At 41.5% G+C, this 13,922-nt stretch overlaps 1 protein-coding gene across 1 annotated transcript in view; it reads right to left on the bottom strand.

The window, feature by feature from the left end:
* AP3B2 (adaptor related protein complex 3 subunit beta 2) overlaps positions 1-13,922 on the bottom strand; it is a 217,595-nt gene that overhangs the window by 160,526 nt on the left and 43,147 nt on the right. The window contains exons 8-9 of the mRNA XM_030190380.1: positions 7,871-8,047; positions 5,200-5,297 (exon numbers count right to left, since the gene is read on the bottom strand). Coding sequence (XP_030046240.1) covers positions 5,200-5,297; positions 7,871-8,047 — 275 coding nt within the window. The remainder of the gene's footprint in view (positions 1-5,199; positions 5,298-7,870; positions 8,048-13,922) is intronic.

Here is a 13,922-nt window from a genome sequence, read left to right as displayed (position 1 = left end):
AGATGATATTCTTGGTGCCATGGCAATGGAATTGATGTGTGCCAAGGGATGGAGCAAGGAGGTGGAGTGGGTGGGGATGGGGTGGGGCTGGGGGGCGTGTCATAAATCTCCCTGCCAAGGGAGCCTGATATTTATCAGGCCCCCTTGGCAGCTCTGCAGAGCAATGTTTAGCAGTACACATTTGTTCTTATTTCAGCATTTCTACAGCTTTACAAAAAATAATAATGTACAGGTAGTATAAGTCTCTTTGCTAGAGAGCTTATGGTCTGGCAAAACAGGAGAAAAAGTGACTTGCTCAATGTCACAAGGAGTAACCCCTTTCCTATTTTCCAGGATGATACTCTAACCTGTGGCCACTCCCCCTTCCTTGCCCAACAGACCTTTAAGGAGCCTTTTTATTAAGGTAAAAAGTGGCCTGCGCTGGTTTTGACGTGTGAAATTGGTGCATGCTGGGCCATTTTTTACCGCAACAGGTAAAAAGGCCTTTTTGAAAATAGGGAAGTAAATGGCTGTGCGATAATATTAAAAGTAGTGCGTGGCTATGTATTGCCGGAGCCTTTACCGCCACCTATTTACTTGGCAGTAAGGGCTTATGCGTTACTTGGGCAGTAATCAGACAGCATGCTGTAATGCAGCCACGCTGCTGATTACTGCTGGGAACACCCCCTGCGATAGAAAAATATTTTCTACTGTTGGAAGCAGCACGCACAAACTTCGGAATTACTGCCAGGTGCCTGCCCTACTGTGGCTTAGTAAAAGGGCCCCTAAGTAAATGTAACAAAAATAAAAATAAAATAAAAAAATCTTGTCCAGCTTTGTTCCAGTTTTGTCCCAGCTATTTTCCTACCTTGAAAATACTGCATTGCTTTCATCGAGAAGCCTGCAGTTGTTGCCTCTCTGTCTTTAGTGGATAAATGATCTCACGTCACGTGGCCTGTAGGCAGCTTTCTGCAGCTGTTACATCTTCTTGGAATTCACATATAAGGGGTCATTCAATAGGACTGGCCAATGGCTATTTTTAATTCTCTCCTCCAGCACTATGAAAAGCTGAAGGCTCTAGCTTGTTGCTGAAAAGGGATGAATCAACCAGTCCTTCCACTCTTCACATTTACTATGGGGTCCTTTTACTAAGGCGCGCTGAAAAATGGCTTGTGGTAGTGTAGGCGCAGGTTTTGGGTGCGCACCGATCCATTTTTTAGCATGCCTGTAAAAAAGACCTTTTTTATTTTTGCCGAAAATGGACGTGCGGCAAAGAATCCGGGTGGTAATGACCTATGTGCATCAAATTCCACTTGGCACACGTCCATTATGTGCGCCCAAAAATAAAAAATATATTTCAGATGTGCGTATCAGGCACATGCCTATTTCAGACCATGCGTATCGGACCATGCGTATCGGACGCATGCCAAAAATGAAATTACCGCAAAAGCCATGCGGCAGTAGGGCGGTACCTTCATTTTGGCACACGTAGACACTTACACGGCTTAGTAAAAGGGCTCCTAAGAAAAAAGGTCTATGAAAGCCTGTAGCATGCTGAAAATGGAAGAACATCATAGCACTGATGAGTCCTATACTGCTGAGGTTGGACTCTATGCTAGGTGTATGGAGCATCTGTACAATGGAGGTAATCTCCTACTGCTTTCCAAACAGCACTTAAATGATCCTCATATATTAAACAGGATTGAATATACATATTTATTTATTACATTTGTATCCCACATTTTCCCACCTATTTGCAGGCTCAATGTGGCTTACATAGTACCGTAAAGACGTTTGCCAAATCCGGTAGAGAAACAAATACAAGTTGATGTTGTGGTCGAATAAGGTTTATGTGTGTCAGACTCAATAGGAATCGAAGAGAGGAAGGGTTATGTAGTGTCCATTACGAGCTTTGGTTTTGCTGTATTGCAGGCTTCAGGCACCTATGTTGGGTCGGTAGGGTATGCCTTTTTGAACAGGGTGGTTTTTAGTGATTTCTTGAAATTTAGATGGTCGTAGGTTGTTTTCACAGCTCTTGGCAGTGCATTCCATAGTGGTGTGCTTATATAGGAGAAGCTGGAAGCATAAATTGATTTGTATTTGAGTCCTTTGCAATTTGGTAGTGGAGGTTTAGATATGTTCGTGATGATCCAAATATGTTTCTGGTTGGTAGGTCTATGAGGTCTGTCATGTATCCTGGGGCTTCGCCGTAGATGATTTTATGGACCAGTGTGCAAATTTTGAAGGTAATACGTTCTTTGATTGGGAGCCAATGCAGTTTTTCTCGGAGGGGTTTGGCACTTTCAAATCAAGTTTTTCCAAATATGAGCCTGGCTGCTGTGTTTTGAGCGGTCTGGAGTTTCTTTGTGAGTTGTTCTTTATATCCCACATAAATTCCATTGCAGTAGTCTGCATGGCTTAGTACCATTGATTGTATTAGGTTGCAAAATGTTTCCCTCGGGAAGAATGGTTTCACTCATTTAAGTTTCCACATTGAGTGGAACATTTTCTTAATTGTGGAGTTCACTTGGCTCTCGAGTGTAAGGTTACAGTCGATTGTAACGCCGAGTATTTTCAGGCTATCTAAGCTATACATATAGGGCCAGATTCTATATATGGTGCCTGAAAAATCCATGCAGTAAACATTTCTGTCTAATTGTATTCTATAAGTGGTGCCTAGATTTAGATGCGGTATATAGAATATGCCTAATTGATATCACTTTGCCTAAAATTACATGCATCCATTTATACTAATAAAAACGTGGCGTAAATCCCAGCAGGTAGATTTACGTGCACTGGGTCATATTCTATAACAATGTGCATAAGTTTTAGAATGCCTATGAAACACCCATTTCCCTGCCCATAACCACGCCCTTTTTTGGCTGTGCGCATTAAAATTTAGGCACAGTGCGCTACAGAATACACTTAGGTATTTGTGCGCGTAAATTCTAATTATTGCCAATTAGTGCTTATTATTGCTTGTTAAGTGCTATTAACAACACTGATTAGCTTGTTAAGCCAATTAAGTTATGCGCATTGTTATAGAATCAATCTGGATTTTGGTGCGGAATTCCAGGCAGGCTAAACAGAATCAGGGGAATATGGGTAAATTCTATATAGGTTGTTAAAAGTTAGGCGCCATAAAACCGGGTGCTAAAGCTAGTATTCTATAATGGCAGAACTGCATGCTAAATCTTTGTTTTACTGTGAGTTTAAATGGTCTAAACCTTTTTTTATTCCATCTTCATGCCATATAGGGAACCTCTGTGTTTATACCACACCTTTTTGAATTCAGTCACTGTTTTCAACCCCATCACTTCCCATGGCAGACCATTCCAGGTATCTACCTCTCTTTCTGTGAAAAAGCATTTCCTTATATTGCTTTAAAATTTTCCATCTTGCAACTTCATTTTGTGTTCTCTAGTTCTATAACCTCTCTGTTTTTTGGAGAAACATTGTTTTGTTCCTTACTATCTTTCAAGAATTTAAATGTCTGTGTCATATCTCCCCTGTCCTTCCTCTCCTCCAGGGAATACATATTCAAGTCTAAAAGGCAATTCTATAAGCTGGTGCTTAGATTTAAACCCAAACAACAAGGAAGGATCCCCTACGGAAACAATATATATGCCAAAAAAGTAGGGAAGGGATGTAGGAGAACTAATAATCAGTAGGACTCCAGATATAGGTAAACAAAAAGTTTTTATTGCCAGAAGGTAGATACAATTCGGCAACAATATGCCTGCCTCAGGAGTCAAAGTATCTGTGAAACTGTTGCCATCTTTCCACAAAAATTATAGGTATATATATATATATATATATATATATATATATATATATAGCAGAAAAACTGCTATGGTAATATATTTGAATCACTGCACAAATAGTCAAAATCTTGCCACAAGAACGTGGGAAAGCCTAAATTTAGACACCAATAGTGCACCCAGTTTATAGAATATTACTGCTTATGCATGTGATTGGCGCTAATAATTGGCAGTTATCTGTGCAAATGTTAGGCACTATTCTATAAACTGGACTGTTATTTATGTTGGAGTTATGCAGATGACGGTATTTTGATTTTTTGAGAAAACACACAAACATGCTGGCCACAAGTAGCAAAATTTACAAGGAGGATCCTGTACATTCCTGCTACCAGAACATCTTCTAAGAAGACATCTTCTACTGCAGGAAGGACTGTGGAAGACAGGAGAGCTAGACTGAATCCTCAGATTGTTGATGACTTATTCATCCACAGATTAAAAAATCATAACACTGCTTCATAGGGCATATTTCTCTCCCGCTAGGGCATACAGAGCCGATTGTATTTTATACCCCTGAACATTTTAACAGGGTGGATTAGGATTCCTTGGGGTAGTAGAAGTCAGCTATTGTTGGAGTTGGAAGGGTAGAGGATAGTGGTGGTGGTGGTGTGTGTGGGGGGGTTATTATAGTTGCTCGTTGTTATTATTGTTTTCTATTTGTGATTTATAAACAGTTGCACAGCATATTGGTCCTTAATATACTTTAATAAAAAGATTTAAATATAAAATCATAAGTGAGGCTTCTGCAGATGAGGACAGAGCCCGAGGGGATGGGGCGGGGACGGAGATAGAACCTGCGGGGATGGTGTGGAGACAGAAACAACCCACAGGGATAAACTTTGTCCCCGTGTCATCCTGTACTTGAGATCTAACTTTATCCACTTACTTAACCAGTTAGCGGACTGAATATCACTGCTAACTGGTTAAGTAGTGGCTCTGCACAAGTCACTTAACCCTCCATTGCCCCAGGTACAAATAAGAACCCGTTTATAATATGTGAGCCAGCCAGTAATTCTGAATTTGGTGCACACCAAATCCCACAGTAGAAAATAATTTTCAATTTTCTACCGCAGGCCACTTACCCAGCGGTAAACAGCAGTTGGTGTGCGCTACCTGCTTACCATGCAGGTAGCGCATGAGACCTTACCGCTAGGTCAATGGGTGGTGGTAAGGTCTCAGGCCAAAAATGGACGCATGCTGTTTTCAATTTTAGCACACATCCATTTTCCGGCCCCTTAAAAAAATGCCCTTTTTCCAAGACACGATAAAAAATGACTCAGCGCGCAGGCCAATTTTTACCGTGGCTTAGTAAAAGGACCCCGAAATGATTCCAAGAAAACAGAAAAAGAAAGAAATGAAAGTGAAGCAGAAAAAATGAGAGACAAGAATCCTGTTTGCAAACCTGTGGCTCCTCAGTAGACGCACCAAAGCCTTTGCGATCACTCCAACCTCTGCTTTGGGGGCCAAGTGGAAATACAGCTGTGCCACTGCCATGACTACCTGTGCGGGTGCAGGAGAATATCATATGTTAACATCCAGAGAGGCTGTTAAACCCAATGTTCAAATATTAGGTCCTATATATGCACTTCCTTTATAAAATAGGGAATACATATGTGGCCAAAACTTAGGAAATTATAATACAGGTCTCATACTGATGCAAAGTTTAAATAAAATGTTAATTCTGATGGAGTTAACTGTATGTACGATGTTTTAATTTGTGTTGTTTGCTAATATCTTTGGGCAAATAATAATAATAATAATATTGAGATTTAAGATGCTAGTATAGCTTGCAGAGTCTTGCAAAATGCTTTGTAAAACATAAATGTCACAATACCTAGCACCTAAATAAAATATGGATATTCAGTGCCACAATCCAGATACCGAGCAGCACTGAATGTCCGAGTATAGCGGAGAGTGCTGCCGCCATCTGGATAGTGGCGATATTTAAATCACTGTCCGGATAGCTAACCCGATAAAGTATGGACTGCAATTTTTCTGCTCTAACTTTATCTGGAGAGTTTGCTGGATAGTGCTCTGAATCTTCCTGCTTTCTGGCTAAGTGCCAGCTCTGCCCAAGCATCACCCAGGCACTATTCAGATAGTGCTGATCTGGTCTGTAAAGATATTAGGTAGCACTATCTGGACAGGGCAGTGGAACTCTGTAAGGATATTCAACAGCGCTATCCAGATAGTGCAGAGGCGGCCATTTATCCAGATACATGGCTTGTATACTGAAAAAACTGCTTTCTTCTATGTATTTTGATATTTTTATTTTTAATTTGCTTTATTATAGACTGGTAAGCCTGACGTTGGTGCCAGGCAAAATAGTGGAAACTATTATAAAGAATAAAATGATAGAACACGTAGACAAACATGGTTTAATGGGACCGAGTCGGCATGGGTTCAGCCGAGGGAAGTCTTGCCTCACCAACTTGCTTCATTTATTTGAAGGTTTGAATAAACATGTAGATAAAGGTGAGCCGGTTGATGTAGTGTATCTAGATTTTCAGAAAGCTTTTGATAAAGTTCCTCATGAGGGACTCCTGAGAAAATTAAAGAGTCACGGGATAGGAGGCAAGGTTCTGGTGTGGATTAGGAATTGGTTATTGGACAGGAAACAGAGGGTAGAGTTAAATGGTCATTTTTCTCAATGGAAAAGAGTGAACAGTGGAGTTCCGCAGGGATCTGTACTGAGACCGGTACTATTTAACGTATTTATAAATGATATGGAAATCGGAACGACGAGCAAGGTGATCAGAGTTGCATATGATACAAAACTATTCAAGGTTGTTAAAACACATGCGGACTGTAAAATATTGCAGGAAGACCTTAGGAAATTGGAAGACTGGGCGTCCAAATGGCAGATGAAATTTAATGTGGACAAATGCAAGGTAATGCACATTGGAAAGAATAATCCGAATCATAGTTACTTGATGCTAGGGTCCACCTTGGGGGTCAGTGCTCAAGAAAAAGATCTGGGTGTCATTGTAGATAATACACTGAAAACTTCTGCTCAGTGGGTGGTGGCAGCCGAAAAAGCAAACAGGATGCTAGGAATTATTAGGAAAGGGATGGTGAATAAGACCGAAAATACTATAATGCCTTTGTATCACTCCATGGTGCATCTGCACCTTGAGTATTGCATTCAGTTCTGGTCACCGTATCTCAAAGAAATATAGCAGAATTAGAAAAGGTTCAAAGAAGAGCGACCAAAATGATAAAGGGGATGGAACTCCTCTTGTATGAGGAAAGGCTAAAGAGGTTAGGACTCTTCAGTCTGGAAAAGAGACGGATGAGGGGAAATATGACTGAGGTTTACAAAATCCTGAGTGGTATGGAAAAAGTAGATCGATTTTTTTACTCATTTCAAAATTACAAAGACTAGGGGACACTCGAAGTTACATGGAAATAGTTTTAAAACAAATAAGAGGAAATTGTTTTTCACTCAACGAATAAATAAGCTCTGGAACTCTTTGCCAGAGGAGGTGGTAACAGTGATTAGCATATCTGGGTTTAAAAAAGGTTTGGACAAATTCCTGGAGGAAAAGTCCATAGTCTGCTATTGAGACAGACATGGGAAACAACTGCTTTCCCAGGAATCTGTAGTAGGGAGTGTTGCCATAATTTAGATTTCTGCCAGGTACTTGTGACCTGGCTTGGCCATTGTTTGAAAAACAGGATACTGGGCTAGATGGACTCCTATGGTCTTATGGTTCTCAACTCGGTCATCGGAATGCATCCAGCCATACTACAAGTCATACAGCCATACCAAGTCTTCAAGATATCCACAATGCATATGCATGAAATAAATTTGCATGCATTGTGTCCATTGTATATGAATTTATCTAATGCATATTCATTGTGGATATCCTGAAAACCTGACTGACAGCTGTGTCTTAGGACTGGGTTGAGAACTACTGGTTTAATATATACAGTACAAGGAAAGGCAATGTAACAAGTTAATAGACTTAACTAAACTTTTCATAGGAGGGCATGTCTTCTAACCTATAGTTAAAGACTTCCAGGCACAGTGTCATGCTGATAGCAGGCTACATGAAAGGAAAGGATCTTACTGCAGCATTCCTGCTCTGCAGGAGGGGCTTGGTGTTGCGCAGAAGTAGCCGATGGTCTGGATCCATCACGTATGGTTTCCGCTTTACCACAGAGGCAGCCTCTGTTTTCTCCTCTTTAGAGTCATCTTCATCAGAACCATAGAAAGCTTTCTCAGGGTTCTCCTCCAGGAGAGATTCCTGCACAAAAATGATAAAGGAGTTTAAATAGTGAGAAAGAGATAGAGATAGAACTAGTGGGCGCTGTAAGTCAGGATACTGGCAGAATGAGAAAGTGAAGGTGGTGGTGGTGGTGGTTAGGGCAGGGGCAACCCGACCACTAGGCAGACTAGGTGTCCATTTAGGACAGCACAATTTGTGAGTTGGCACTGTGGGGCTATAGCCGGACCAATGTTTTCTGTGCCTCTGTGATGCCAGAACCAAACCATCATGGATTCACTACAGCAAAACACTCTGGACTGAAGACATTAGAGAACTGAGTGTAAATTACGAAAGAGATGTTGCTCTTTACTTTTCTGCAGTGAATGTTCAGTGAAGCAGACACCTGAGGCCTTCTCAGCCTCAATACTAGCTGTAAAGACCTTGAAGGTACAACAGTGTTATCATCATTTTCAACCAGCACTGGTACCCCAGCATTCCTCATTTGAATTCTCTCATCACTGAATATGTTGTGCATCTGACTTGCATGTGATAGCAAATGTCTAATTTGCTCTGCTAACATTGGTGAGCTCCAACCAAACCAATCACAGAAACTGTTTCCAGTGTTCAGACATTTGCATACAACACAGATAAAAGAAGACTGAAACTACTAATTGCCTGCTGAGACAAAGACTTTTTGCCATTGTATTTTCCACAGGCTTTTGTACAAGACACTGTGGTGCATCCTGTGTGTCAGCAGAGGCATAAGCGAAGGCGTGGACGTCCTTCTTTCAAACATTTTGGATGTCCTGAACTGCCCCCCCCCCCCCCACAGGGACGGCCAAATTTCAAGGGAGTGGAGTGGAGGAGTGGCCTAGTGGTTAGAGCACTAGTCTTGCAATCCAGAGCTGGCTGGTTCAAATCCCACTGCTGCTACTTATGATCCAAAATCCAAATAAATAAAGGGGGTGTCAGAGGCATAGCAGGCAAGTTAATTAACCTTCCACTTCCCCAGGTGCCACTTGGTTGTACCACAGAATGGTAGTATATCAAGAATCAAATAAAATAGCTCATCATCCTGAGAACAGGGTTGGCTGTAGCCTGCATAAGAAATAAATTATGCCTCACTATGCGGCAGCTGCCTTCCTGGGAACAGACCTGGAGTTGGTGTTATGACTGTCACAAATGGTTGTATAGCTGTTACTTTATTTTCTTTTTGGCTTTGTGGTTAGTTAGAGGAATTTTCCTTTGGTCTTGGAAGTGTGAATCAGGCTTTCTGATACCTTGCTTTAGGACCTTTTAGGGGAAATTTATTAGATGTTATAGTTAAAAGTTTGTAACAAAACTACTAAAAAACCATAACCACCTTATGCGTTTGTTATGTCACAATAAACCAATAAGTGCACAGAACCTCTCTCTCAGCCTTCTTTTGCTAGTTCTTATTGCTAGTGAATGGTGAACCCAAGACAAGAACAAGTGTAAATATTCCCTAGGTATAGCCACACCTCCCTACAGCACCAGTGATGCAGTCAGTGACTAAAACTCAGATTCAGTGCAGCTGGCACAGGGCCTTGAGAATATGCACATGCAGTGGCAAGTGGTTCACTTACCATACAGATAAATTAGTCACCAAGGGTGATAAAAGAAAGGGCAGCATACGATGTACAAGTAACGCCTTACCACACAGCCATTTCTTTTCTAAAAAAAAACCCAGCCTTTTATCTGCTGTGTCAAAAACACACGACGATGCCACTGCAGGCCCCCTTTTACCACAGTTTGGTAAAAGGGACCCTAAGTGTGATATTCAGCATTTAACTGGCTATGGGGCACCACATACAGACAGGACTGACTTTTATGCGGTTACCTTGGCCGGTTAAATGCTGAATATTGGCACTTAACTGGCCAAGTGCCAACACCACTCTTGGAATACCCCCAAAATAGCTGGTTTTCAGTTAAGCACTAACCAGACATTCTTAGCAGCACTAACTGGTTAAGTGCCACTGAAAATGAATGGTTAGCCTTAAACAGGCGATATAACTGGCCAGGAGCTGTTTCTGACTAGTTTAATCGCTTTGACTATCAACCCATATTCGGTTTATATAGAATATACACATTTTGCTAGAGTTTGAAAAAGGTTTTTTTTAATGTCTGTGAAGTTATTCTATCTGTACTTCAGGAAGCAGGTGAAAGCTTGGCTTTTCAACCTGGCCTTTAATGGAAAAAGTAACCAACTTGTTAGTCTCATTCACACACACGATTGACACGGGCTGCACATACTGCAGCAAGACATGTTTATTCACTCCTACCCTAGCTGAGATAATATTTAACTATATCTCTGATCTTATGTGCACCTTTCTTTAAATTAACTCAACTTACTTTCTATCCCCTCTTACTCTCTTACCTATCTATATGTTAACCATCTCTCTGACCTCATGGGCAACTTTATTTAGTCACCTTACTTTCTAACTCCTCTTACTCTCTTACCTATCTATGGGGTCCTTTTCCAAAGGTGTGCTGAAAAATGGCCTGCGGTAGTATAGGCGTGGGTTTTGGGCGCACGCAGAATCATTTTTCAGCGCACCTGTAAAAAAGGCCCTTTTTTTGCCGAAAGTGGAAGTGCGGCAAAATCAAAATTGCCGTGTGTCCATTTTGGGTGTGAGACCTTACCGCCAGCCATAGACCTAGCGGTAAAGAATTTGGGCGCTAATGACCTACGAGCGTCAGCTACGCATACCAGAAAATAAAAAATATTTTTCAGACACGCATAGCGGACATATGCCAAAATAGAAATTACCGCAAGGGCCACGTGGTAACCGGGCAGTAATTCCAATTTGGCGCACGTTGGGCGTGCGTAGGCACCTACATGGCTTAGTAAAAGGGGCCCTTTATGTTCCATTTTTGCTTATATCCTACACTGTCAATTAAAATGTTCTATTACGGGTCACGTGACGCGATGAGCGGGAGAAGACGCTAAGTGCGCAGCTCCTGCCTTCCTTTAGATTCTTTATCAAAAATTCGTCCTAAAAATTGGATACAATACCCCACAAACGAAGGTAAACGAAGAGTGTTTAAAAGGAGAAAAGTTTAATACCACTTTGGAGGAGAATGATATCTAAGATTACCAGAAAAGACAGAGAAAAGACCCGGCCGCCCGACGACAAGATGGCGGCTCCGGCGAGCCCGGGGACATCAGCGGTGGGATCCGCGTGGGCAGCCGAGATTGTTGGGGAAGTTACTCAGGCATTGGAAGCCATACTGGAGAAAAAGCTGGGAGCGCTGGATAACAAACTGGAACAACTACATAATAGCGTAACGCAAATACAATTGGACATGGGACAATATCAACAACGGGCAAGTGATACGGAAGATCGTGTGGACAATGTGGAAACAGAAGTAAGTCGCTTACAAAAGCTAATCACTACTTACACTGATAAAATCGAAGACCTCGAAAATAGATCGAGGCGCAACAATCTTCGCCTCGTGGGGCTTGCTGAAGATCTAGGAGAGCGAGACCTGGCCAAATACCTTGAGACATGGCTTACCAAAGAACTACAGCTACCGATTGCGCTGGGCCCGCTGCGAATTGAAAGAGCGCATCGGCTGGGCCTTAAACAGGGAGCAGAAGGGCGGCCCAGGGTAGTTATATGTCGCATACTTAATTTTGCCCACAAGGTAGCCATTTTGCAGGCGATGAGAGGCGGAAAAGATCTACACAGCGGCAATAGGAAAGTATTATGTTTTCAAGATTACTCTGCCGCGGTAGCGGCGCAACGAAAGAAATTTTCCCCAGTGTGCTCGGAGCTGATACAGCGAAAAGTTAGATTTGCATTGATGTATCAAGCGAAACTGCGAGTAACCCATCAAACGGGAAATAAAATATTTACCACAGCAGAGGAGGCGAAAGAGTTCCTAGATCAACTGGAAGGAGAAAACTGAAGCGCTACTAAGCTCACACGAAGAACATATAAAACTAGAAGAGATAAATAACCAATGCACCAATTGGTGGCACTAAGCTCAAGAAATATCAACAGAAGGACAATAATAATTAATAGTACTTTCACCCTGAAGTTGAGACTGTGTTAAACCAACATAGCAGAACAGATATGGGTGTAAACAGTGGAAAACATCAGTAGAAAGAATAAAACACAGAATTCAACTAAGAACTTGGTCCCAATGGATGACTCTACACTATAAGGGAAGCTGAGCTTACAAAAAATGATACAGTAAGACTGAACTGAAATACAGACTGAGCAATTTTGAAGAGGAACCATGAAACCCATCTAAACTTACTAACTTAACCACAACAAATATCTTGATTCAATCTGACAGCAGTTAATACAGAGATGAAGAAAGGTATGATGAACAAATTGGTCAAGCTGTACTGTTGCTACTATTAAACTGAGCGCAGAATCTTGGATTCAAGATAGGTATAACTCTTGTGGAAATAGTAAGACATAAGAAGCAACTTTAAAGAGAGCTATAAAGAGGATGTTGGGGCTTAGTTGGAAGGACCCACAACATGAACGTGGGACTATAATTGAAATAGAGGATAATGTTATAACTATAGAAGCCCTGGGTTACAAATGAAGTTGTCTCATGGCAGGAACGGGACATAGATGATGAAACACTGATCTGGCCGGTGGAAACCACATAAGTTTATGAGGATGATCATCATAGACTTACTGAACTAACCTAATAACAGATAATACAAGGATGAAGAGAAGAATGTTGAGTAATTATAAAACACTGCATTGATATTTATGTTAATTTGCACTGTATGGTTAAAGTTTAAAATGTGTTAGTAATCGATAGAGGGGTCAAAAACATGATTCATCAGCGAGTTAATATATAGAGGGAAACAGTAGGACGAATATACTGCATATAAATGAGAACAGGGAGGAAAAAAAGGGAAAGGCGTCGAAGGTGACCTAATTCCAATAGGAATAGAAGGGGATAGAAGGGGGGGAGAGGGGATTCACAGGGGAAGGGAAGGGATAGGGGAGGGGAGGAGGAAGGGAGGTTACAGGAGACATTACCAGACAACACGAGGGATACCTGAAAAGAAAGATAGACTATTTGCTCGATTATTTGAACAAGGGGGGGGGGGGGGGCTGGAGGCTGGGCTGGCTCCTCTTGGACATCAAGATCATGTAAATATGGAGATGGAAGGTCAAAACAGATACACTAATTAAGGTTATTACATGGAATGTTGGGGGCATCCCTTCGCCCATAAAAAGATCAAAAATCTTAAGACACCTCCAAAGGCTTAGGGCTGACATAGAGGCTCATTTTCAAAGCACTTAGCCTCCCAAGTTCCATAGAAACCTATGGAACTTAGCCTCCCAAAGTGCTTTGAAAATATGCCTCATAGCCTTTTTACAAGAGACACATTTAACTGCAGAAGAACATACTAAATTGAATAAATGGTGGGTGGGGGAATGTATGTCAACAGCAGCGGTGGGGAGAAAAAGGGGAGTAGCAATTCTAATTAGAAAAGGAATAGCAAACCACATTCATAAGATAATCCAGGATCCTGAGGGACGATATGTGTTAGCTATTGTCACAATTAATAGACAAAAACTCTTACTGGGCAGTATATACGCCCCAAATGTCCTAGATATTAAATTTTACAAAAAACTAGTGGCAAAAATAGCACGCTTAGAATCAATACCAATAATACTGGGAGGAGATTTTAATATGACCTGGGACCCACAAATAGACCGATCGCACCCTCCGGCAACAACCCACCGAACACAAACTAGAGGACTACCTGAATTATGCACCACACTAGATCTCACAGATATATGGAGGACGTTGCATCCTGGGATCAGAGAATATACACATATGTCAAGAGCTCATGGTACCTCTTCCAGGATTGACTACCTATTAACATCAAGCACATTATTTCCCACAATTA

The sequence above is a fragment of the Microcaecilia unicolor genome, chromosome 1 (genome assembly GCF_901765095.1).
Source record: "Microcaecilia unicolor chromosome 1, aMicUni1.1, whole genome shotgun sequence".
NCBI lineage: Eukaryota > Metazoa > Chordata > Amphibia > Gymnophiona > Siphonopidae > Microcaecilia > Microcaecilia unicolor.
Note: the sequence above shows the minus strand (reverse complement) of the source record. Positions and strands in the feature narration are given on the sequence as shown.